Source organism: Eubalaena glacialis, chromosome 15 (assembly GCF_028564815.1).
Source record: "Eubalaena glacialis isolate mEubGla1 chromosome 15, mEubGla1.1.hap2.+ XY, whole genome shotgun sequence".
NCBI lineage: Eukaryota > Metazoa > Chordata > Mammalia > Artiodactyla > Balaenidae > Eubalaena > Eubalaena glacialis.
Window position 1 is genome coordinate 92,980,038 of NC_083730.1, and position 26,108 is coordinate 93,006,145.

The following is a 26,108-nucleotide window of genomic DNA, read 5'->3' on the forward strand; positions in this document are numbered from 1 at the left end:
TATTTGGGCCACATTCAAATGCCAGAATTCAGTGGCAGGCTCGAGGAGAAAACAGCAGCTGTGGTGCCACACAGCACCCGCCATGAAGTGACATGTCCCCCGACATCTAGCCAAGCATCCTTGGTTCCCGCACCATTCACCAGGCACCATCTGGACCTACCTAGGGAGAACCATGTCTGTCTGTCGGCCGCTTCTTATGCTTGTGGCCCTGCCACTGCCACTGCCATGGCTCTTCACCGCCTTCAGTGCCGCCTACAGCTCCTCAGCCAGCGTCCCCTCTCAAATGCAGGAAGAACTGTTACACCATGGGGTCGACTGCTCCGGCATCTCTTCCGAGCCCCTTGAGCCAGCCCTGGCTGCCACCCACCCTCCTTTACTCTGACGTCAGCATCTCAAAGTTCCTTTAGAAAACCCCTTCCTTCCCACCATCAGTGCAGGTGGCTCTGCTCACTTCCACCCCCCCAGCCACATGCTTGGTTAGGGATGGGCACACGGCCCACAGCGTCCAATGAGAGATGGCCCTGGGACTGTGGCCTGAGAGCCGGTCGGCCGGGTTTGCTAAACTGGAAGAATGTCGGGTGCAGCTGCCCGCTCTGTCTTTGCTGCCATTTGGAGAGATCTCGCCTGAGGATGAAGCCAACACAGAGATGGAGAGAGAAACCGTATTCTGATCACGTCCTTGTGCAACTTGATCCAGCCTTGCCTGACGTCAGCCTGCTCTGAGATGGCCTAGTTTAATGAGCCCATAAATTTCCCTTCCCTGACCAGAGCCAGTCTGAGCTAGGTTTTTGCCAGTAGCACTTGAGCAAAGTTGGGGGATGTGCCTGTGAATGGTCATCGTATGCAGGGTCCTCACTGCAAGTGATCTCAGCGGGTCAATATAACGGTCTTCTGAGCAGCTGCAGAATCTCCATGCTCCAGAACAGGCCACTGAGGCTTGGAGAGTAACAGGGTAGGATGAGCAAGACCCCAGCCACAGGAGGACAGTGGAGAGGAGGCTCTGCCCGAAAACCCAGCCCTCACCTGGGTGGAGGGGCCACCACTCCCCTCAGACTGGGGGAATGTGGGTCAAGCCGAAGCGCCTGGGCCTCAGTTTCCCTGTCCGTAGAATGGGACCTCAATCTTGATAGCACCTGCTGTGATGGGGGGAGGGGAGGCGTGAAGGGGTGGGGGAGGGGAGCAGTTGTAGAAACAGAACTAAGGTGTAGGGGCATTTGCATCTGAACGCCCTGCCCAGGATCCTTTGGCTCTGTGACCCCCCCCCCCCACAAGTTATTTAATTTCTCTGGGCCTCAGTTTCCTCATTTGAAAAATGGCAATGACAGTTTCTATCACGACAGATGTTGTGAGAAGTGAACGATTATATATGGCAGGCTCTGAGTTTGTGCCGGGCGCGCACTGACCTCCCAACAGACGTCACCTACTATCATTCTCCTCCCCAAACCCACAGCGACCACGGACCCGCGGCCCTCGCTGACTCCCAGCTGCGCCCAGACCCCACCAGAGTCAGGGCCGCCGCCCGCGCCCCACTTAGTCTCTCACCCCACCCCCTCCCGCAGTCCCTCCCGAGCTCCCACCCCCAGCCCCGCTGCAGCCCGGCTCCTCCCACGCCCCCAGCCCCTCCCTGCTCCCACCCCTACCCCGACCCCTCCCACTCTCCCTACTCCACCGCCACCTGACCCCACCTCCTTTCTACCACGGTGCAAAGGCTCCCCCAAGCGTCCGCCGGGCGCGCTGCGGCTGCCACTCCGGGTCCCCAGCCCTGACCGTGAAACCGTGCTTGGCGCGGGGTCCACGTACGCGCGGTCGGGCGGGAGGCGGGGTCCGTTCCCCGGGGGCCGGCACAGAGCCGCGGACTGTGCCCCCGCCTGCAGGCCTCCGCCGCCCCGGGGCCGTCTGGGGACACTCGGGAAGTGTCTTCCTTCGGGCCGCCGCAGCCAAGGTCCCCGTGTGGACTCGCCGGGCGGGGCGTGGGTGAGGTCTGAGCATCCTCCTGGGGGCGCGGGACTCTGGCGGGAGCGGGGCGCGGGCCCTTTAAGGCGGGGGCGGGGCGAGCGCCGGCGGCTGTCATTAGCATATATTAGCATGCCCCGCCCCGCCGCTGGGAGGCGGCGCGGGGCTCGGTCGGGCAGGCAGCCTGGCGCGGGCGCGGGGCGCACGGGCGCGGGGACTGCAACCGCCGCGCCGTCCGCCCTATGAGCGCGATGCGGCGCCGCGCCACCCGGGGGCCCGGCCCGCCGCCTCCCCGGGCCCGGGTCCCGCCGCTGCCGCTGCTTCTGCTCGCGCTGGCCGCCCGTGGGGGCTGCGCCGCACCCGCGCCCCGAGCCGAGGACCTCAGCCTGGGAGTGGTGAGTGCGCGGCCGGGATGCGGGGCTCCCGCGGGCCGGGGAGACCCCATCGGGGCGCCTCGGTGCCTGCGGGAACTCGGACGCCCTGCACCCATTTCCTGGGCAGGAAGGCTGAGGCTGGGTCACAGGCTGAGTGTCTTACGCGCGCGCACCCGGGTCTGGGAAAGAGGCGGCGGGTCCCTCCCGGGCTCCGTGCGCTCGGAGCCCGCCGCAGTCGCCGGAGCCCGCGGAGGTTGGGGGCTCACCTGGCCCCAGCCCCGTTCCCGGCTCCGTGCAGCCCCAAAGGGGCCCCTGAGGCGGGTGGGACAGCAGTCGCAGCCGCCCAGAGCAGGGCGGTCCCGAGTGCGTTCCCAGTGGGAGTGGCGGGGGGGAGGGGTGCGCGCCCACAACCGAGAAAAAGACAGGGCTGCTGAGTATGGGCGCCCCGGAGAGTCGGTGGTTTCGAGTTTGCTCCGTTGAGATGTTGAAGATGTTGGGGAGCAAGGGAGCCGGCCTCCCAGCCCCCCACTGGGCACGGATCTCTGCCCTAGTCCCTGTCCCCTTCCACCCCCAGGGTGGCCGGCCTTGCCTTGCCACCCTTGTCCCTGTCCTGAGCCTGGTGGAGTCCCCCTCCCATTCCCAGGCTCGGATGTCGCCGTCCCGCCTTCTCCTGCGCCCCTCCCTCAGTATCAGCTGTCCCACTGGCTTGGAAACCATACTGGGGGACTGCGCAGTGGCTTCTTCCCGCAACCCCTCCCCCGTTCAGCCCGCCAGGCTTGGAGCCTCCTGTTCGGGACCTGGAAGATTTAGATCAGACTTTATGGGTCTCACCACCCCCAGGCCCCGGGAGGCCAGGCGAGGGCGAGAGCAGGGCGGTGGGTTAAGCACATTCCTTCTGAGGCTTCCGCCCCTGCAGTTGCCCTCACTTGCACAGATGAAGGGACAGGGCCGGGGACCTTGGCTCCCTGCCCCCGCCCCCGGCCCACGGCAGTCTCCTAAAGGGGTGCTGATAAGGCTCCTCTCCCAGGCCAGTGGCATTCTCGAGCTCCAGGTGGCTTTCAGGCCAGTGCAGGCATTTGGGCGGCATCCGCAGCCCCGTGGTTGGCAGGACTCGGCCACAGTTTCTGGATGAGAAACAGGCTGGGCCACCCCCGCCCAGCTGCCGCAACCCCTGCAGCCGCCTGGGGGGGAACAACCACAGTCCCTGCTGTCTGCATCCAGACGCCAGAGGGGCCCCAGAGCCGCTTCCTCCCAGCCAAACTGCTCTGAAATTGGAGTGCCTTTACCCACCTCCTCCGGGCCCTGGGGTGTCCTGGATGCCCTCCTGGGGCGCATGCTCTGAGGGCATCAAGTCTCTAGGTCTGGGCTGGGTGGTAGTAGAACCAGGCTCCCACCTTCCAGCTGTGAGGGGCCCCACAGGAGGGTTCCTGGGGGTCAGGCCCGCACAGTCAGGACGTGGAGCTCCGGGCCCAGCCAAGTTCGTGTATCACACCCAGTGCTGTTCTGAAGTTTCTCGCCGCCCACCCAGAGGAAGCGGGTCAGGTCCACACTCCTGCTCCTTCCTGGCTCGCACCTCCATGCCTCCTCCTCTCCCTGCTCCCCTGGGTTCCCCGGCACCCGGGGCACTGGGCAGGGGATGTGGCTCCCCAGCCTGGAGCCCCAGAGACAGCAGGGCCCTGGTATCCGACCCGGCGCTTAAAGAGCAGAGGATGCTGCCCCTGCCCAGGGAAACCCCCCCCACCCAGGGAAGGCCAGGACCCCTCCAGCCTGAGAAACCTTCCTGCCTCCTGCCCCCGACTTGTGGGCCGAGGGCGGTCTCTGGTGGCCTTCGGGGGAATGACACCTCAGCGCATCAGACCCGGAGGTGCAGGAAGGCTGGGAGACCAGCAGGGATTTGCGGGGAGGAGGGAGGACTCCTCTCCACCCCGCTCTGCAGGCTGCCCCCAGGGGCCCACTGACTCTGGATATTCGGGTCTAGGGCTGCCAGTGAGGAGAAGGGCCCCTTTGTAAGTGTGACCCAGCTTCTGCCAGACAGAGCCGTGCCCAGCGGGTCTCTTGTGCGCTGGCTGTCCCCGGGAGGGGGCTCCCCAGCCCAGCCCGCCCGAGCCTCAGAGAACAAAGCACCGGATTGAGGCCTGCCGCGCCGTCCAACGGTGGGCTTTCGGCCTCGGCGGAGCGGGACAAAAGAGCCCCGTGCCCTCCTGGGGTTGTCGACTGAGCCGCAAGTCCTTCTGGGCCCGTTTTCATTATTTTATTTCTGAGTAGGTAATACCCACAGCAAAATATTCAGGCCGTACGGAAGGGTCTGCAGGGGCCGTTGTCTCCCTCATTTCCTGAGGATCCTTCCAAAGGTTGTCTGGGCACGTAAAAGGGCATGGGGACCTCGGTCCCTTATTGCTACGGATGACAGCCTGCTGTCCACTGCTGTGTGCCCTGCTGGTTTCACTTCCCAGTCTAGCCTGGAGAACCGGCCGTATGGGAACGTCTAGGTTCTCCTGGTTCTTTCTGCCCACCCGTCGCATTTCACTGCACGGATGTCACATCCCTTAGCCAGACCCCCGCACGGACGTGCAGGCTGTTCCTAATATTTCGCCATAGCCAGGAGCTGCCAGGACGCCCGCTTACTGCGACGTGAGTATGTGAGGGACCCAGCCCTGGGGGAGCCCAGGTGACAGGCATGCACGTAACGTATCGTATGTTGGCAGATTTGCCACCGTCCTCTAAAGTTCGTTCTCAGGTTTCTATCCCAGCAACAAAGTCTGTGAGCTCTTGTGCCTTGTGCCACGCGTGTTGGCAGGTCTTTTGATCTCTGACACCCAGACGGTGACAGTGGTTTGTGGCTGAGAGTATGTGAGGGTGGCCGGGAATAAGCAGGGCCCTCAGCGGCCCAGGGGGCTGGGCAGGGGCTGGAGCATCTGTGAGCACATATCCCCCTCCCAGGGGTAGGGAGGCGGGTGGCGGGGGTGACCGTCACCCTGGCCTCAGCCAGTCGCCTCTGGGTCCCTGCTGCTCAGTGCCAGCACCCCAGCAAGCCTCTGGCACCTCGGTGCACTCAGGACCCGTATCAGACCTGGCTTGGGGCCAGGAACATCCCTCTCGGCTGCAGTCAGGGAACCCAACCAAGGGGACCAGGGATGGTCTCACTAGGCCGGCAAGAGGGGAGCCTCGGCTCCCAGTTCCCCTCCCAGAGCTTGAATTTAAATGTGACGGTCCTAGGACCCAGCTGGGCCCCTCCCCGACCCTGGAGGCACGTTGTCAACAAGTGAGTTCATTTCCCAGACACTCATGGCCTTGGGGGTCTGGATGACTGAGAAGTCTTTGTGGTGCTTTCGCGGGGGCCTGTAGCGGGGGCCTGTGGCGTGGGCAGGACCACACTGGCCGCCTGTGGTCTGAGCCCCGGGACTGTGGGTGCCGACTAAACAGGCTGGCGACCAGCCTGGCAGCTGAGGAGATGTCGTTGCTCTTTCAAGGGCCCTGGGACCAGCCTCGGGGTGTGGGTCCCAGGCTGCTGCTCACAGCCTGGGATCTGAGTGTTGAGCCTCAGTCTCTTCGTCTGTAAAGTGGGGCCATGAGAACGGGGCAGTGGGGACGTTCCCTGGGTGATGCCCCTGAATCTCTCACCACAGCGTCTGCAGGAAGTAAGCTGCCTTCGTGTTCTGAGGAGGGGGTGCCGGAACGGGGACAAGGGCTTGAGGGCTCACCGGGGTCCTCCCTGACGCAGTGCCTTCCTGGGGGTTTCCGAGGGTGCTTTGCGTGCATGTGGTTTTTGCCTCTCGGTTAATGGTGGCTCGGAGCTTCCAGTGAGATGCTGTGGGTGCAGGGCCTGTGCTGAGCACGGGAGGGGTGACGGGTGCGTCTGTCACACGCTAGCCGACAGCCTGCTGTGTCCCTCCCAGGCACTGTCTAGCTCTCGGGACGGATGGACAGTGGCCTGGGCAGGATGCGGAGCCCACTTCCCGCCTTTACCTGGCCCGCCTGCCCACTCCTCCATCCTCTCTTCCCTCTGTACCCCAGTCCTACCCGTTCCTTTCTGCTCTCTGAACTTCCAAGGCTGGTTCCTGCCACAGGGCCTTTGCACTAGCTGTTCCCACTGCCATGAATTCTCACCTCGGCTCATCATCTGGCCAGCTCCTTCTCATCCTTCAGGTGCCACCCCGCCGAGCACCCATTTAAGGAGCCCCTCCACCCTGTCTCACTTCCCCTCATAGCACAGCGGTCCTGGGAATAGGCCCTGAAGCCAGATAGCCCGGGTTCCCCTCCCAGCTCTGCACTGTCTGGCTGTGTGGCCGTGGGCAAGTGTCCTGACCTCTCTGCACCTCAGTTTCCTCATCTGTAAAATGGTCACAATAATAGCGCCCACCTACAAGATCATTTCAGTAGTTCTCTATTGAGCGCCTACTGTGTGCCAAGCGTGAACCGAACCCCACAGACCCCTGTTCTCACAGCTTTCCCCTGTGGGTGCTGTGAGTAATTGAGCAGCGCTCAATAATCGTTGGCCATTAGGATCACTTATCATTTATCATCTGTGACACTTATCACATGTTTATTTTGGCTTTCCGCACGAGACTGTCCCTCCTGGGTAGACAGCAGGACGGTGTCTCCCCAGATCTTCCCTGTCCCCCCAGCACCTGGCACAGGGATCCCTCAGTGAGGGTGTCAGATGGATGGGTGGACCGTCAGAGGGGGTTCTGGGAGCATCCCCCTGGGAAAGATGCTGGGGCGAGGGGTCATCCCAACCGCCAGCAGCCCCTGGAGGAAGACCCACCCTGCCGGGGGACCACCAACTCCTTTCTCTCTGGGTCTTTAGCGCCCGGACGGCCAAGCGGGTCAGACACAGTCTTGAGCCAGAGCTGCGCCCTGTGACCGCGAGCCATTTCCGCAGCTGCACGTGGAGGTGACGGTGACACCGCCCTCGTGGGTGCTGAGGAATGAGTGGGTGAAGGTGCAGAGCCGGCGGCACGCAGTGGGTGCTGAAGGGTCTGTTATTATTTGGGTCTGGGGGTGGGTGCTCTAAAGCCACTGCCCGCCCACCTCCGCTCCCCCAATGCTGTGACGGTGTCTGCACTGTCCTGGGCCTCCATTTCCTCAACTGTGCCGTGGGGCTAATGACACCCGCTCTCCATACCCCCTACAAACGAGGCTGGCGGAGTCCAGTTAGAGATGGAGGGCGAAGGGGGGCGCCGACAGTTCAGCCGTCCGTCCCCACCGTCCCGGCCAGACACAGGCCCCTCACGGGGCATTGGTGAGCCGACAGGCGTCCCGGGGTCCCGGCTGGCTTCGCTCCAGTCCTGCTCCCACTGCCAGCACGTCCGGCGAGCCCTCATTTCCCCACCTGTAAGTGGGGACAGCAGTGGCCAGGCCTGGGGCTATGGGAAGGACCTGCGGGGGCACTGCATACAGTAGGCACTTCTTGTTTACCGGCGCCGTAAAGCACATCACAGCGCAGCCTTTCCTCGCCCACGGGTCCACACAGCGCGGCCTTTCCTCGCCCACGGGTCCGCCCGTCTGCGGAAGGTTGGTTGCTGCGCCCCCTGGGAGCCAGCACCGAGGCCGCGGGTGCCTGCACTTGACGGCTGACCTGCTGGGCCGAGGGGCCGCTCAAGACGTGAACACGAGGCCGCTCCGTGGCGGCGATGGCCCACTTGCCTGTGACTTTGCTGAGGTCAGGAGGGAGTTTTGTGGTGTGTGCGTTAAACATCGTTAAACATCGTCAGCCCTGTGAACAAATGCACGTTGTGTCAACCAGCGATAAACGATACAGAGAAAAACAAGACCAGGCGGGGGCTGGGCGGGGGGAATGGGAAAGCCACGGGAGGGATGGTAGGTGACTGCATTTGCGGGAGGGGCCGGCGCCCCACTTCCTGCCAGTGCCTTGGGCAGGACGCCCACCTCTCTGGGCCTCAGTTTCCCCATCTGCAGTAATGGCTCAGCTCACGGGGGTCCTTGCGGGGAGGAGGGTGAGAGCATGTCCTTGGCTGTCAGGGATTCTCCAAGGCGGGGCGGCCCCTGCGGGTTTGGGGCTCCCCTCGCTCCCCCCCCCAGCCTTCTGGAAAGTTCACCTTCCACCCACACAGCCTCGTTGCCCTGGAGACACGGTCGCCGTGGTGACAGTGAAGGGAGGACCAGTGGATGAGCACAGGAGGGGGCTGGCCCAGGCGACCCACAGGCTCTGTAAGGTATTGGGGGGCGAGGGGCAGGGCTGGGGACACCTGGGGGGCAAGAGGTCTGGGCCCCCACCCCAGGGGCCGTCCTGACGCAGGCACCACTGTGGTGGGTGCAGGGATCGGGGCTGCATGGGCTCCAGGGGCAGCCGAGGCGGGGCTTTTGTCAGCCTTTGCCCCATGCAAGGACCCCGGCCCTGAGGACGGCTTCTCAGCCTGGTTCCTCTGTGATCTTCCAACGTGTACGTACTACCAGGAAAAAAAATGAAACCCCGGCCCTTTGGGAATTTGCTTGTCTCCCCTGAAGAGTGGGACGAGCTGGCAGGTCGAGAGGGAGAGAGGAAGAGAGAGAGAAAGGGGCTGTCTGAGACGCCCCCTCCCTCCCAGGGCTCGAGGGCTGACTGTTCCTTCCCAGCAGGGATGGGGGCTTCTTGTTGGGGACGCTTGTGTTTCCACCGAAGGCGAGAGAACAGGATGGCTCAAGGCTGAGCTAGGGTCCCCATGGGCTCTTCAGGCCCCCCCCGATCCATGCATCACCTGAGGGCCGGTGGCTGCCAGCAGCATCCCCCCAGCAAACCCACCAGGGGCTCGTCCTGTTGTCAGACATCTCCTGAGGATTTCCCCCAGCAAGCTGTCCAGGAATCGACACAGAAGCCCACCACCACTGGGGGGGCCACGGGGAGGAGGTGGGCCGGGGGTGTGAAGAGAGGGGACCGGCTTTGTGACGGGGGAGGGAGCTGCACTGGGGCCAGGTGGGATGTCTGAGCCCAAGCCTGCGGGGAAAGAGGGGAGGGAGCCCCTCCCTCCCGCCAGCCCCTCAGATCTGGTCCCATTCTTGTGCTCTTGCACGCAGCAGGGGCTGCACGCTGCAGTGCCCAGGGCCCGGGCAGGGCCCTGCTGACCGTGGTCAGAGCGGTGCTTGTCCCAGGCTGGCACAGGCCCTCAGCCCTGCCCTCGTTCTGCAAGTTGACACAGAGCCAGCCACTCAGACCTGCAGCTAAAACCTCCCGCTTTTCAATGTTAGCAAACATTTCCAAACCACTTGAAGTGCTCTTGAGGCCTGAAGCCCAAAAATGCGCGTGGCCTTCTGGCCGGGCTGCCCAGCAGCAGAGGGCGCAGCCGCTCTGTGGACCCCGCGGAGCCCCGCGAGGGCTGGGAGCAGGGGTCTGCGACGGTCAGACACCCAGCTGTTATCCCAGCCTAGAAGGGGACCGCCGGGAGATGGGTGGTCCTCCCAGGGTGTCAGCCCCTGCCCACCCAAAGCGACTGGCCTGGGTGGACCATTACCCGGTAAGGAGAGTGGGGACGGCATCCTCACCCAGCGTCGTGTACGGTCTGAGGAAACTCCAGAGGGACTCCTCGTGGTACTGGGCGCCTCCAGGCTCTGTAGCTCAGTCCTGCGATCTTAACAAAGAGCTGCACAATGTGTGTGTGTGTTTTCTGACTTTCAGAAAGAAAAGGGCAGAATCAAAACCTTAAAATATATGTAAAACTTTCCCCCAAAATGTGTAGCCACAAATACACATTTTAAAAAATAATTTATATTGGAGTATAGTTGATTTACAGTGTCGTGTTAGTTTCTGTTAGTACAGCAAAGTGGATACAAATACACATCTGTAACCTGGAACGCTCTCTTGGGCATCTCCAGGGCCCAGAGAGTGATTAGCCAGGGGACTCAGTAAATCCTGTTGCCGGCTGACAGGATGCATTTAAATGTGTTTGAAGTGATGTGGAGGGTGGTCCTCTCAAAAGAAGGGTGCTCAGGGGTGGCAGAGCCCTCAGTGCCACAGAGGGCAGAGCCCAGGGTCAGGGGTGAGCCTGTCCGGCCCCCGTGCTCCCCTCGTCTGAGCACAGGATGTCGGTCAGGGGTGAGCCTGTCCGGCCCCCGTGCTCCCCTCGTCTGAGCACAGGATGTCGCTCAGGGGTGAGCCTGTCCGGCCCCCGTGCTCCCCTCGTCTGAGCACAGGATGTCGGTCAAGGGTGAGCCTGTCCGGCCCCCGTGCTCCCCTCGTCTGAGCACAGGATGTCACTCAGGGGTGAGCCTGTCCGGCCCCCGTGCTCCCCTTGTCTGAGCACAGGATGTCGGTCAAGGGTGAGCCTGTCCAGCCCCCGTGCTCCCCTCGTCTGAGCACAGGATGTCGGTCAAGGGTGAGCCTGTCCGGCCCCCGTGCTCCCCTCGTCTGAGCACAGGATGTCACTCAGGGGTGAGCCTGTCCGGCCCCCGTGCTCCCCTCATCTGAGCACAGGATGTCGGTGTGGGGTGTCCACTGGGAGCGTCCTTTGCTTGCTCTTCACTGTCCTGCCTGGGCCTAAGAGGGACCCCCAGACCTGAGGGGGGTCTCCCAGGTCCCCCAGTTCTGCGCATTCTGGGGGCTTCCTTCAGGAGTTGAGGAGGAGGTAAAGGAACAGAGAGACCCCAGCAAGGACTCAGTGTTTCCTGAAAAGGAGGGAATCCAGCTAGTCTGCTGCAGGTGTATGCAAATTATATGCAAATCATTGAGGACCCTCCTGGTCAGTTGCGTTCCCTGGGAATTCCAGGAGGATAGACCCCCTCCCACTGGGCCCCCTGTGGGGGCAGATCCCTGGGGCGGGGAGTCCTCAGGCAGGGGCTGCAAACTCGCAAGCTTCTGGGGGCCCTGCAGGTAGCATAAATGAATCAAGGATTTTTTAAATGTCCACCAAAAAAAAAAAATAAACCTGCAAATTGGTGCATTTCTGGAAGCCTGGTCTGGGAGGGGTGGATCTCAGAGAGTCTCCAAAACCCTGCCTTCCACCCACCTGTGGGTCCTCCGGAAGCTGGCTGATGAGCCCACCCCCGGCACTGCGTCCATATGGCTGAGTGCTTTTTTTTTTTTTAACCCTTTAGGACATTTTTTTTTTTTTTTTTTTTAGCTGCGTTGGGTCTTTGTTGCTGCACACGGGCTTTCTCTAGTTGTAGCGAGGGGGGCTACTCTTCGCTGCGGTGCGCGGGCCTCTCACTGCAGTGGCCTCTCTTGTTGCAGAGCATGGATGGGCTCTAGGCGTGCGGGCTTCAGTAGTTGTGGCACGTGGGCTCAGTAGTTGTGGCTCACAGGCTCAGTTGTTGTGGCGCATGGGCTTAGTTGCTCCGCGGCATGTGGGATCTTCCCGGACCAGGACTCGAACCCGTGTCCCCTGCATTGGCAGGCGGATTCTCAACCACTGCGCCACCAGGGAAGCCCGGCTGAGTGCTTTTTATGGGATTGTCACACAGCTTGGGAAGTGGGCATGAGCGCCGTGTGGCAGTTGAAGAAACAGAAGCCCCCCAGGAGGTCCCCACGGATGGCATTGGTGCCTCCCTGTCCCCTGGCCCCCCACAGATGGTAAAGGGGTTCTTTTTAACCCCTTTGTGTGTCCGTGGTATGTGTGTCCGTGGTAAAAAGGGTTGCCCCCCATTCCTGCTTCCTGTTTGGCTCAGAGGACCCCCACTGGGGCACTTTGCAACAGAGCTGTCTGCTGACAACATGCACTTTATATGGAGGGTACCTGTGTCAGGGCTGAGGTGAGCATTTCCACGTTCTAACTCTTTATATCCTCACATCCATAGGCGAGGAAACAGCCCAGAGGGGGTGTGACTTGCCTCGGTTGCACAGTGAGGAGGGGGCTGGGTGGGATTTGCACCCAAGCAGCCTCGCTCCAGAGTCTGGGCTCTTAACTACTGTGCACATGCAGCTCATAACCAGATTCCTAAAACCAGATTCTGAGCCCATTGCCCTTCTCAGCGTGGGTTTCAGACCTTGGGTCCTAAACTGCTGCCTCACAAGCCAGCTCAGGGCCTGAATTTGGCACTCATGATGTTAAATAACCTTTTAAAAATTTCACTTTCCTAAGTGTCCCCTGGGCATTTTGCTGCCTCAGGAGGAATGAGGTGGGGCAGGCTGCCATGAGCAGTCGCACAGGTTGTGCACTGCTCAAGCCCACCCAGCTAAGGGCCATCGAGTTTATTAAGACACTTAGGCAAGGAAGGAGCATGAGACGCCCTGTGGGCTACTAGGCAGGGGCTGGAGTGTTGATCTGGGCTAGGAGAGGCCTGCCCCTCCCCACAGTGATGGCCCCAGGCAGGCGGCTCTTCTGTGGGGCTAAGCCCCCCACCTCCACCCCTCACTGTACTCTCTGCCCGCAGGAGTGGCTGAGCAGGTTCGGCTACCTGCCCCCAGCAGACCCGGAAACGGGGCAGCTGCAGACGCCAGAGGAGCTGTCCAAGGCCATCGTGGCCATGCAGCGGTTCGGAGGCCTGGAGGCCACTGGCGTCCTGGGTCAGTTCTCAGGGTGCAGTGGGAGATGGGTGAGCCGAGCCCAGTTCCTCCTAACTGCCCCCTCCAGCCTGCCCTGCTGCCCTGGGATGGGAGGGAGGATTCCCGCCACATGGGAACCCTCCGTCATCCCCCTCCCCGTCCCCCCGGCCGTGGGCACAGCAGGGGGTGAGTGTGTACCAGCCGCACCCAGACCCCCTTTCCACACTTTCAGTGGGGTCTCAAACTCCATGCCACGGGCCAGGCAGGCCAACTGTCGGAGTGGGGTCTGGCCACCCACGCCCCAGTTGAGTCGCCCCATTGGGGTGCCAGGCCTGTGCTGTTGAAACTGCCCGCTTTCCAAGAGAAACCAGAAATCTGGGGGGTTTATGTGAGCACCCCACTTTTTACATTTTGGCCACAAATTCCAATTTTGTATAGACTCTTCGAAGGGCCAGCTGATCAGAACATGTCTGTCCCCAGGCCTCTCAGGAGTAGACACGTGTGTCACACACAGAGCCGGTCGGGCGTGTGTCCCGTGAGATGCAGGGAACATTGGCCAACAGTCCGAGTCGGGGCCACGCCCCCTCCGGCTGCTCAGGGCCCTGCCGTACATTAGTAAATGCTTTGAAAGCCCCCCATCCTGGTCTGTGGACGTACCCCTGGCAGGGGGGCCCGACATAGCTGGAGGCCTGGGCCTCGTCCCCCCAGGCCCGGTGCAGGGAGCGAGGGGGACGGGACTGGAGTCGGTGCCAGCTCTCGGGGGGCTGCTGGGAATCCCAGGTTCGGGGTGAGCGTGCGCTGGGCCTGACCCCCGCCCGCCCGTCCGCCCTGCAGATGAGGCCACCCTGGCGCTGATGAGAACCCCGCGCTGTTCCCTCCCTGACCTCCCTGCTGCAGCCCCGGCTCGAAGGAGGCGCCAGGCTCTGGCCCCGACCAAGTGGGGCAGGAGGAACCTGTCATGGAGGTGGGTGGGCGGGGCTCCACCTGGCCTGGCCTTTCCGGGGTCTGGGCATCGGGCGGGGCTCCACCTGGCCTGGCCTTTTGGTGGTCTGGGTGGGCGGGGCTGCACCTGGCCTGGCCTTTCGGGGCTCTGGGCATCGGGCGGGGCTCCACCTGGCCTGGCCTTTCGGGGGTCTGGGCGTCGGGGTGGGGGGTGGCGGCCAAAATGAGCACCCACAGACCGGGGCTTAAGAGACAGGAATTTATCCTCTCGGTTCTGGAGGCCAGAAATCCGAGATCCAGGGGCCCCAGGTCCCTTGGAGGCTGTGAGGGAGAATCCGGCCCGGCCCCTGTCCAGACTCTGCCAGCAGCCCTGGGCCCGTGGCTCTGATCCCTGCTTCCATCTTCACGTGTCCTCCTTCCGTGTCTGTGTCCCCTTCTGTCTGTTGTAAGGACACTTACTGGATTTAGGGGCCACCCTAATCCGGGATGCACTCATCTCCATCCTCGCCCCAGTTACGTCTGCAAACCCCATTTCCAAATGAGGGCCCCGGTGCGCCCCCCCCAACCCTCCCGGGGCAAGTTGTTCCAGGGAGCGCACTCCAGCCTGGGGCGGGGGCACTGGGCCTGTCCCCGCGACCGACCCGGCGACCGACCCAGCTCTGACCCCGCCTGCCCCAGGGTCCGCACGTTCCCGCGGGACTCGCCCCTGGGCCGCGACACGGTGCGCGCGCTCATGCACTACGCGCTCAAAGTCTGGAGTGACCTCACGCCCCTGAACTTCCACGAGGTGGCCGGCAGTGCCGCCGACATCCAGATCGACTTCTCCACAGCTGACCACAACGACCGCTACCCCTTCGACGGCCCCGGCGGCGCGGTGGCCCACGCCTTCTTCCCAGGCGACCACCACACCGCAGGGGACACCCACTTTGACGACGACGAGGCCTGGACGTTCCGCTCCTCAGGTGCGTCCAGGCTGGGGTGGCCCCGGGGACCCCGCATAACCCCCGGCCCCTGGCGGAGCCCACGATGGTGTAGGGGGCCACACCAGCCCCCCAGGAAGAGGAAACCGCTGCGGCTCCCCTGCCTAAAGCCGTGGGCACCCAGCAGCTCTGCGTCCTCCTCCAGGCTGACCTCACCAGCCGTCTCTGGCACGGGCAACCCACCGGGCGGACCCGGGCTGGGCTCGCAGGCCTGGGACGTGACTCCGTGAGCCAGGCTTGTCCTCATCCTGGTCCAGCTCCCAAGAGGGAGTGCAAGCTTGTAAGGCCTCTGCAGGCCTAGGCACGCCATCACTTCTGCTGAGTCCCATTGGCCAAAGGAGTCGCAGGCCCCTAGCTTCAAGGTGGGATGAGGGGCAGAGCCGCGTGGCACAGGCTGTGGGTACGGGCGGGGAAGACGGGGGCCTTGTGGGGTGAGTCTATATACCAGGCTGGGGAGCCCATCCCAGCTGGAGGAGCCAGAAGTGGCCCCGTAGAACCTGTGGGTTTTATGCCTTGATGGGAGCCCAGGCCCGTCCTATGGGGCCTGGAGAATCTATTCGGTGCTGTGGGGTTGAGGGAGCTTACAGTGACCCCTATAACTTGGGATCCTGATGGCCAGCAAGGCCTGAAATATTTACCATGTGGCCTGTACAGAATAGTTTGCCAACTTTACTGTGAGGGGCACATGGTAGGTGAGGGGGACGAAGAGACCCCCAGGGCCCGAGAGGCCCCTGTGAACTCCACAGGGCCTCCTAGGAAGCGGACAAGCCCTGAGTGACTCCACAGGACCCGTCTGTCCAGGACCGGGGCCTCCTCTGTTACCAGCTTGGGGGACTCATCTCACCCCACCCCACGGGTCCCATCCCCGGGGCCCCGCAGGAGCCGGCGGTGCCTCCCTGGGCTCACTGGCTCCTGTGTCCCCAGATGCCCACGGCATGGACCTGTTCGCAGTGGCTGTCCACGAGTTTGGCCATGCCATCGGGCTGAGCCACGTGGCGGCCACACGCTCCATCATGCAGCCGTACTACCAGGGCCCGGTGGGTGACCCGCTGCGCTACGGGCTCCCCTATGAGGACAGGGTGCGCGTCTGGCAGCTGTATGGTGAGTCCTCCCCCCAGAGCCGTCACGGGTCACCCGGGGATGGGGACAGCAGTGCCGGGGACCCCCAGAGCACAGAACCCACGGAAGAGGGCTGGTTCTGTCTTGTTCACTGCGTGCTCAGCACCTGGGACCGCCTGGCACACGCTGGCTGCCCCGCAGTGTGTGTGGAATGAATAAGCAGGTGAGTTGTGTCGCCAGGGGTCCCTAGGACCTGGGGCCCCGCTGCCCTTTCCATGGAGCTCATCTCAGAGCCCCGGGCAAGATCCCACGTCCAATCCCCAGACGGTTTCAGGTTGTGACAGCTGACGTTGATGGCGACCCAGGGCGCACGCAAAGCACTTACATGTATTAAGTCATCCAGTCTTTACAACCTGTGAAGTAGGTTCCACGTCCCCACTGAGAGATGGGAGCGCTGAGCCAGGACCGACCCAGGGCCAGCTCCGGGGCCCCCTCTGCTGGGGACACATCAGGCAATGTGGCAGAAGGAGGTCCGTCCTGGGAGCTGCAAGAGCAAGGCGGGGGTGATGAACCCTCCCCCAGTCATCCCCCTTCTCCACGCTGGTCCCCTAACCCCACCCCAGTCTGCCCCTACCCACAGCGGCCAGAGCAGTCCTCTTAAAGCCCAGGATCGAGTGCCTCACCTCGGAGGCCAGCCTCCCCTCATTCCACGTTGCAGCCTCTCCCCTCCGCCTGGACCCCCCCCCCCCCGCCCCACTTCACTGTTGCCGCAGCGCTTACCACCCGCTGACATCTGTGGACGTTTTTTATTGTAGTAAAATTTACGATTTTTACCCTTTTAAAGCAAACTATTCAATGACATTTGGTACATTCACAATGTTGTCCAACCACCGTTTCTCTCCACTTCCAGAATGTTCTCATCCCGCCCCCCTCCCCCCACCATCCCACCTCACCCATTAGCAGTCACTTCCCATCCACTCCCCAGCCCCCAGCAAACACTCGTCACTTTTCTGTCTCTCTGGATTTGCCTCTTCTGGACATTTCACATAAATGGAATCATACAGTGTGTGGCCTTTTGTGTCTGGCTGCTTTCACTTAGCATGTGTTTTCCAGGGTCATCCCCGTCTTGGCATGCATCAGTAATTCATTCCTTTTGACAGCTGAATAATTTATTTATCCATTCTTCCGTTGGTGGACATTTGGGTTGTTTCCACCTTTTGGCCATTAGGAATAATGCTGCTGTGCACATTCATGTACAGCTTTTTGTTTGGACACCTGTCTTCTGTTACTTTGGGTCTGTGCCCAGGAGTGGAGTTGGGGGGCGGGGGGGGGTGTAAACACTCCTTTAAGTCAGTGAGGCACCTGTACCTGCTGCTCACGCATCACGAAGCTCTGGCTCCGGGGACGGGAGGCTCCCCTGTCCTGCTCACCGCCGCAGCCCGGCGCTCGGCTCGGTCAAGACGCAGTGCCACCCACCCGATGGCCTCGGCTCCGTCCTGGCGGCTCCAGGAAGGGCGGTGGGGTCTGCAGGGAGGCGGGTGTGCTGGGCCCGATGCAGCCTCCTTGTCTCCACAGGCGTGCGGGAGTCCGTGTCCCCAACGGCACAGCCGGACACCCCAGAGCCCGAGGAGCCGCCCCTCCTGCCGGAGCCCCCTGATGATCGCTCTAGCAGCCCGTAAGCCGTGGGCCCCTCGGCTCCACTCTGCAGCCAGCACGGCCCCCAGCAGCGGCTCAGAGTCCGGAGCTCGTGGCTCTTCTGGGCCAGCTGAGCCCTGAGTGACAGTTAGTTTCTTTTCTTATGGACGGACAGTGGAGGGGAGCCCTGCTCACCCCAGCCCAGAACCGTGCAGAGGCCTTGACTTTCAAACGTACGATTTCCTCTCACCCTTCGTCCCAGTCAGTCATCGACGGCTGCGTAACAAGCAGCCCTGCCTCATGGCGTGAAACCACCAGTATATCGTTAGGCTCGTGGGCTCTGTGGGTCAGGAATTTAGACAGGGCACAGTCGGGGGTCGGGGGTCGGCCAGTATATCGTTAGGCTCGTGGGCTCTGTGGATCAGGAATTTGGACAGGGCACAGTCGGGGGTCGGGGGTCGGCCAGTATATCGTTAGGCTCGTGGGCTCTGTTGGTCAGGAATTTGGACAGGGCACAGTCGGGGGTCGGGGGTTGGCTCCACAGTGTTGGGAACATCTGCTGGGGGCTGGGATCGTCTGGGGGCATCTTGACTCAGGTCTGGTGCCTGGGCTGGGCTGACTCGAAGGCTGGGCTCAGCTGGGCACCATCTGTGTCCCGTGCCGGAGGCCGGATTCCTAGAGTGGCTGTCCCAAGGGAGCATCCGGAGGGCTGGCAGTGCTGGAGGCCACGCAGCAGCTGTCTGCCTTTTAAGGCCCAGCCTTGGATTCGTCTAACCCTGTGGTGAAAGCAGTCAGAGCCTGCCTACTCTCACCCCCCATCCCCCAGTGGAACAAGTGCCACAGAATCTGCAGGGGGGTGTCCCCGTCCACCCCTCCCACCTTTGCCCTCACAGCCTGGCATGCCTCCTTGCCACCTTCACGCTCACACAAAACACTAAACACAGAAATACAAACAGAAATCTATGTATTTAGGCTTCCGTGGTTTGGTTTGTTTTGAGGTTTGGTTTTCCAAACGTGGGATGTTTTTATGCTTTTCTCTCTCAGCTGTATGTGGTGAATTTCCACTGAGGTCAACAGATGCTGCTCTAACTTGTGCTATTATTGTTCTTCATTGCACTTATTTATTGAATAAGTAACACCTGCCAGTGGTACACGATTCCGGAGGCACAAAAAGCGCTCACAGTGAAGAGTTAGTCCTCACCGCTGGCCTAGCGGTCCCCTCCCTGCAGCAAACATTTGTGCGTGTGCGTGTCCTTCCAGAGAGACTCCACACGTGTATAGAAAGCCAAGCGTGTACATGTACAGGTGTGAACCCAGTGGGATGTCTCCTACGCTGCTCTGTGCCTCAGCTCTGGCCCCAGGGCCCGTGGAGGCCTCTGAGCTGAGCTGCTCTGCGGTACGCCTGTGCCCTGCCCTGTTTTTAAGTCCTGGATCGGTGGGCGTTTAAGTTCCTGACCTTCTGTCGTCACAAATGATGTTGCTGTGAGTCCTGTCCGTGGACAGAGCTCCAGACTCAGAATCGGGGTCCCGGCACGCACGCTCAGCGTTTCTGTAGAAAGTGCCCGGCTGGCTTCTCGATGCTTCGCTGGCAGCGTTGAGAGCGCCTGCTCGTCCGAGCGCTCCCTGACGCTCGCTCAGGGATCCACCTTCCAACCTGCACGGCGAGCATGGGGCTCAGTTTCACCTGCTTTTCTCTCTTGACTAAACTGCTGTGGTCGCTGGGCCTGCAGGCGGTGATGCGGGCGTGCAGGGTCCTTCGGGGATGCTTGTCCCCGTGGCCTTGCCCAGCCCAGCTCCCCGGGGCAGCTCGGAGTGGGGCTGCCTCCCAGCCCGGCCCTCTCTCTGCCCCCAGGCCCAGGAAGGATGTGCCCCACAGATGCAGCGCCCACTTTGACGCCGTGGCCCAGATCCGAGGCGAGGCCTTCTTCTTCAAAGGTAACCCCCTCGGGGTCCCGCGGCCGGCGGACAGAAGAGCAGACCCCACTCTGGGCCCCAGGCCGGCCACCTGCAGCCCCACCCCCTGTGTCCCCCCAGGCAAGTACTTCTGGCGGCTGACCCGGGACCGGCACCTGGTGTCGCTGCAGCCGGCACAGGTGCACCGCTTCTGGCGGGGCCTGCCGCTGCACCTGGACAGCGTGGATGCCGTGTACGAGCGCACCAGTGACCACAAGATCGTCTTCTTCAAAGGTGGGCGCCCCCCCATCTGGGTGCCTGCCGGGCATCGCTGACCGGGGGCCGCGGCCCGCACTCCCCAGGACCCCCAAAGCTCGCGTCCATGCAGGAGGCCAGTCCTGTGCTTTGCTCTGTGGGTGCAGAGCTCAGAGCAGAGAGCATCGCGCTCATTTGTGCACTCATCCAGTTTGTGTTTATTGAGCACCTGCTATGTGCTGTGCACTGTGGTAGGCCCTGCAGGCACACAGCGGGCAAGACACGAAAATCCCTGCCCTCGTTCTGGGGCGGCGGACACACAATAAGCACCTGCAAGTAACGAGGGAGTTAATTTCAGATAGACCCGAGGGAACGGCATACCAGGCAGAGGGGGCTGCCAGTGCAAAGGCCCTGAGGCAGGAACAATCTTGCTGATTGAAAGAACCTGGAAGAGGGTGATGAGGCTGGATCAGAGTGAAGGGTGAGGAGGCGGGGGTGGGAAGTGCAGGTCAACGCCCGAGGGGCCGTGGGAAGGAGGTGGATTTAGTCTAAGAGCAGGGGGAAACTGCTCTCCCATCTCAGTCCAGGGTGACAGGTCCACTGGAGGAGGGGTGTCACTTCACCCTCAACAGCCCCGCTCCCGGGCTGGGCTGGGGAGGTGGTTCCTGCTCTTGGGGAGCATGCTGTCTCTTTGGGGAGAAGGCAAGGTGCCCCGCCTGCAGCAGGAGACTGAGCCCGGCCAATTCTGTGGGCGCTTCGGGGGCTGTGAGCCTTCCTCAGCCTCACGCACTGCTGTATGTACGTGCAGCTGTGTTTTGGGGGTGCAGGGTCTGTAGGTCCCCAGAGTGAAGCCACCCTGCTGCCCTGACCCAGGCTGTCCAGCCTGGCCTCCCTTGTGTGGTGCCTGCACTCGACCCCTCCACACTCACCCTGACGTGCCCCCTGACAGTGGAATCACCGTCTCCCAGGCTGGATGTCAAGGGCCGGCCACAGTCATGGTGGGGGGACCTGTCTGGCATCTTCTAAGTAACTTGGATTATTTCTTAACATTTAAAAATCGGGAGATCCCCACGAGAAACCACAGCTCCAGACTTGAAATATGAGACAGTGTGGGCACTTGGGGCCTGTGCACTTGCCCTGTCAACGTCACCCCACGTGTGTGCCCACTCGGAGGAAAGCCTCACAGCCCTTCTCGTTGTGATTGCGCGGGGCCCTGTCTGCAGCTGTGCCATCATTTCCTTCCGTTGTTGCCAGTCTCTGACAGATGATTTTTTAGAAATTATTGTTAACTGTGGTTAAAAAAAAAACACACACACACAATGTAAAAGTTACCTTCTTAACCATTTTTAAGTGTACAGTTCAGGGGCATTAAGTACTTTCACACTGTGTGCAACCATCACCACCGTCCATCTCTAAAGCTTTTTCATCTTGTAAAGTTGAAATTCTGTCCCCATGAAACACTAACTCCCCCTCCCCCTCCTCCAACCCCCGGCACCCACCATCCTGCTTTCTGTCTCCATGGATTTGTCTGCTCTAGGGACCTCATATCGTGGAACCACACAGGATTTGTCTTTTTGTGACGGGCTTATTTCACTGAGCATAATGTCCTCAAGGTTCATCCACGTTGTAGCAGGTGTCAGAATTCCCTTCCTTTTTTAAGGCTGAGTAGTGTTCCATTGTATGGATGGACCACATTTTATCATCTGTCGATGGATACTTGGGTTGCTTCCACCTCTTAGCTGTTGTGAATAATGCTGCTGTAGACATGGGTGTACAGATAGCTCTTTGAGAACTTGCTTTCAATTCCTTTGTGTATATACCCAGGGGTGCGGTTGCTGGATCCTGTACTATTTCTATGTTTAATTTTTTGAGGAACTGCCAAACTTTTTTCCACAGCAGCTGCTCCCATTTTACATTCCCACCAGCGGTGCCCAATTCCTCGCATCCTCACCTACGCTTGCTATTTTCTGGGGGTGGGTTTGATCGTGCCCATCCTAGTGGGTGTGAGGTGGTATCTCATTATGGTTTTGACATGCATTTCCCTGATGACTAGTGATGTTGAGCGTCTTCTCATGTGCTTACTGACCATTTGAATATCTTCCTTGGAGAAATGTCTATTCCAGTCCTTTGTCCAGCCAAAGATTTTTTTAATGTTTTGCTTCTTTTTCATTTGTATCTTTTTCATTTGTTTCATTTGTTTCTTTTTTCATTTGTTGTTTTGTTTTGTTTTGTTTTTTTGGCCACACCTTGCAGCTTGCAGGGTGAAAGCACAGAGTCCTCACCACTGGACCGCCAGGGAATGCCCTCATTTGTTTTCTAAATAACAGGGTTGATTTGTTGCTAAACCCGGGTGGGAGTGGGGGACATGACAACACATACCCAATTTTAATTCCCACCCTTCTGTGGCAGAGCAGCTAAGGAAGTTTCCAGAGCACACAGTCAAGGATATACCCAACAAGGATCTTAATCACACCATTTTCCAAAAGCTTTACATGCAGATTTGAAGTTCTTGGTGATTTCTCAACCTCTGCTTCTGTGTAAGCTGACGAGGCTGCACACGTGCAGGTCTGGTGGGCCTTGACCCAGTGCCCTTCCTGCCCAGCCCGCCTCACGGCAGAAGTGGACAAGGCCCCGCTGACCAAAGTGGCTTCTCGGGGTGGGGGTGGGGGGTCTTGCCCCCTGTCTGTGATGTGGCCGCCTCATCTGGCCCCGCGTCCCCAGGCTGCTGGCACGTGTGGGACCCCTGCCGGGAGCACCGCAGGCGCTCAGTGAACCCTCCTGGGAGTTACACCGTGGGCACCGCGCATCGGGGTGTCCGTCTGCGGGAGGGGCAAGGGCTGGGGCCCCCGCCCAGCGCGCTGGGTGAGCCCGGGCCCACGGCTCTTTCTCTCGCCCCCAGGAGACAGATACTGGGTGTTTAAGGACAATAACGTAGAGGAAGGATACCCGCGGCCCATCTCGGACTTCGGCCTCCCGCCGGGCGGCGTCGATGCTGCCTTCTCCTGGGCCCACAATGACAAGACTTATTTCTTTAAGGACCAGCTGTACTGGCGCTACGATGAGCACACACGGCGCATGGACCCTGGCCACCCCGCCCAGAGCCCCCCATGGAGGGGCGTCCCCAGCACGCTCGACGATGCCATGCGCTGGTCCGATGGTGAGCTGGGTGCCGGGGGAAGGGCGAGTCCGGGGCTGCCTCAGCCTCCACACCTGGGGATCGGGGATCCAGGGGCACATGCGTGCGTCTGCCCCGCCCCCCGTGCCGCAGACACCACCCGCCCCCGGAGGGGCCCCTGGGTCGCCCCCTCTGGCGCTTGTTCACCTCCCCCCTCATCCCTTCCTTGCCCCCGTCACCCTTCCAGCCATAGCAGCCTCGCCTCCTGCTCTCACACACACACACACACACACACACACACACACACACACACACACACACACACACCCCAGGGCCTTTGCACCTGCCCTGCGTCCCCCACCCAACACTTTCCCCACCGGGTTCAGGCCTCCGCCCAAACGTCATTGCAGCCTCCCTGGCTGCAGTGAGAAGTACACCACCCTCCCCTCAGGGGCAGCTCCACCCGTACGGGAAGTTTCGTTTGTTCTATTTGCAAAGCCATGTCCCCAGTACCTAGAACAGCCTGGCACATAGTAGGCCCGCAGTAAATAAATAGTAGGGAAAAAGCAAAGGTCATCTCATCCATCCCCCTGCCTCCAGGCGGCTCCTTGAGCTTTCCCAGGCCTGTAATGCTCTGAGTGCCCACAGATGGGCTCCCCGGAGGCTGAGACCAAGACTCTGGCTCTCACCTGAGACATTCTACGTCCGTCCTCCCTACTGGCCCCGCAGCTCTCTGCATCCCGTCCTCCTGCCGTCTAGACCGAGTCCCGCGTGCTGCAGCGGCCGAGCTCAGCTGCCTGCCCTCTTCTCCCCCAGGTGCCGCCTACTTCTTCCGTGGCACGGAGTACTGGAAGGTGCTGGACGGCGAGCTGGAGGTGGCGCCCGGGTGCCCGCAGTCCACGGCCCGGGACTGGCTGGTCTGCAGAGACCCACCCGCTGACCCCGAGGGCGCAGACGGAGAGGCCGGGGCCCACGCCCGGCCGGGGCAGCGCGACCACAGCCGCTCAGAGGACGCCTACGAGGTCTGCTCCTGCACCTCCATCGCCGCCCCAGCACCGCGGGCCGCGGACCCACTGCTGGCCGCGCTGCTGAGCTTCCTGTGGACAGCGGCCCGGGCCCTGGCGCTATGACATTCGGCGCTGGCCTGCGACAGGACAGAAGGGGCCACGGCCCAGAGCCACAAAGTGCAAGGACTGATGGCCCGCCCCTCCAGCGCCTGAGCCAAGCGTCCCTGCAGAGCGGACCCCGCCTTGCAGATGGGGATGGCGCCACCAGCCCCCGGGCCGAGGCCACCGGGTGCAGCCTCCCCGACTCGGCAGAGGCCAGCAGAGGGCGCGGATGCAGGGGGAGCGCCCGCCTGGCCTGCCTGCCCTCTGCCAGCTGGGGAGATTGCATCACGTCCCGGCCGGATCGGGGCCGGGAGCCGTCCGGGAGCCGTCCTTTCAGCAAGCGAGTGACTGAATCTCACGGAGACGGACCGAGGAGCCAGGGGTAGGCAGGGCTGGGGGCGTTACATCAGGTCCGCAGGCCCTGGCAAGAGCAGCCCGGAGGCCCACGGGCACCCCCTCCCCATCACCTGCCGCAAAGCCGCCCCTGGTGCTTCCGCCCGCCCGTGGGGCTTCCTCTCCTGGTCCCAGTGGGCCTGCCGGCTGCCTTGACCAGGGCAGCCGCCTCCACGGGCGAGCCCCCAAGCTGGGGCCGTGGTGGGCTTCCCTTGTGACGCGTTTCAGACAAACACGATCTCTTCCTGCTTTGTAACGGCTCAGGCTCGACTCCCTGACGCGCCCAGGCGGTCCAAGCGTGGGCGTCCTCCGGGGCCTCGAGGGGCTCTGCAGCCCTGGCCCCAGACCACCTGCACTCTGGCCCCAGGAAGGCCTGTGCAGTGGTCACCAACACCTTCCTGCCCAGCGCCTCCTTACACCCATTTCACAGATGGACAAGCTGAGGCCCAGCTCAGGGAAACGAGCCTCCTGCCCGCAGGCAGGGGTCGGGCCGGGTCAGGTCTCAGGACCTGGGGTTCTGGCACGTTCGCCCAACCCTCCCTGATGGACGGAGTGCCTACCTGCACGTGCAGGTACTGCTCTCAGTGCGGGACGTGCAGAACGAGACGAGGTCTTGGGTGAGGCACCCGGGACGCTGTCAGCCACCCCGAATGCCCTGGAGGGCCTCCCAACAGGAAGTGCAGGGAGGTGGCTGCATCCCATTGCTCCAAGGCCAGGATGGCAGCCACCGCTCTCCCACCCGGAGGGGCAAAGCATGGGAGCGGTACCCTCTTCACCCGGGAGGGCGACCTTTCCCAGAAGCCCTGGCTGCCTGCCCGCTCTCACTGGCAGGGAGTGCTTGATCAGTGCTTCTCCTGGGGGTGCGTGGACATGGGGGTGGGACGGTCCTTGCCCATCCCTGTCACAGCCTTAGATAACCCCAAAGGTAGGGTCACCTGGGTTGAGAACCTCTGGTCTAGAGGAATCACCACCCCTCCCTGGGGCTGGGGGAGGTGAACACCTGCAGCAAAAATGGTGTCAGTTAAGAAGAGGAGAGTAGGTGAGGTGAGCATCAGGCCATAAGGGGGGTGCGAAGAGCCCCTGCAGGGGCCGCTTTAGAGCAGGGGTTCTCCAGGCGGGGTGCCCAGCCAGCAGCATCGGCATCACCCAGAGCCGGTAGAAATGCAGATTCTCGGGCCTGGCCCTACCTGCTGATCAGAAGGCTGGGGGTGGGGCTGGCCATGTGTTACCCTTCCCCCATTCTGTAAGTGTGATACACGGGGAAGTTTGTGAACAGCTGCTTTCCAGGGGGCTCCAGAAAGGCGGCCCTGAGCAGGGGAATGAGCAGAAACAAAGGGAGGGGAAAGAGTTGGCTGTGCAGCGATCAGAGGGAAGAGGCTGCCGGGGGGGGGCGGGGGGAGGGCAGGTGCACACGTCCTGGGGTGCGATGGGCCTGCTCCAGCAGAAGACCCTGCATCCTCGAGATTTTCCAGGAGGAGAGCGGGACGAGCAAGGCCAGCCCACGTGGGGGATTGTAGGCTGCTCTAAGGCATTGGGACTCATTCCCTGCATCGTGGGAAGTTATCACCAGCCCCCGCTCTAGGGTGAGGCAGAAACGTTCGCATTTTCAGAAGAGGGCTCAGGCTCCTGCAGCTGAACACCTCCACCCCTACCTGATGCCCAGGTAGCAGAGGCAGGCTCAGGGCCCATCCCGGGGTGAGTGGATGCCATGGCCAGGCAGGCAGTCTCCAGGCCAGGCCCCATGCTCACTGAGCCAGGCCAGGCCAGGCCACATCTCACATCCATCTGTCCGCCATCTGGTCCCTGGACCCAGGAAGGGTCTCCGCCCATCCGACCACACCAGATGGACTAAAGGTCCCTCCTGGGGGAACAGGCTACCTCTGCTCATCAAGCACGCCCCCCCGTGGTCCCACTTCATTCTCCAGCAGCCTGCGGGGGGGCGGGGGGGCAGTCCTAAGCCCTCGTGTATTGGGGGAAACAGCTCAG

At 61.8% G+C, this 26,108-nt stretch overlaps 1 protein-coding gene across 1 annotated transcript; it reads left to right on the top strand.

Annotated features, from left to right (window-relative positions):
• Positions 1 to 2,308: 2,308 nt before the first annotated feature.
• MMP17 (matrix metallopeptidase 17) lies at positions 2,309 to 24,367 on the top strand. Its single transcript, XM_061169696.1, has 10 exons — positions 2,309 to 2,348; positions 12,630 to 12,762; positions 13,576 to 13,705; positions 14,362 to 14,645; positions 15,588 to 15,764; positions 17,298 to 17,397; positions 19,210 to 19,292; positions 19,392 to 19,544; positions 22,405 to 22,662; positions 23,437 to 24,367. The coding sequence occupies exons 2-10, from the start codon at positions 12,723 to 12,725 to the stop codon at positions 23,748 to 23,750; spliced, it is 1,539 nt and encodes a 512-aa protein (XP_061025679.1). The 5' UTR covers positions 2,309 to 2,348; positions 12,630 to 12,722; the 3' UTR covers positions 23,751 to 24,367.
• The last annotated feature ends 1,741 nt before the right edge of the window (positions 24,368 to 26,108 follow it).

Coding starts and splice junctions, on each gene's coding strand:
- MMP17 (XM_061169696.1), top strand. CDS start 12,723: ATGCAGCGGTTCGGAGGCCTGGAGGCCACTGGCGTCCTGG. Junction 19,293..19,391: donor CGAGGCCTTCTTCTTCAAAG/GTAACCCCCTCG, acceptor GTGTCCCCCCAG/GCAAGTACTTCTGGCGGCTG. Junction 19,545..22,404: donor CAAGATCGTCTTCTTCAAAG/GTGGGCGCCCCC, acceptor TCTCGCCCCCAG/GAGACAGATACTGGGTGTTT.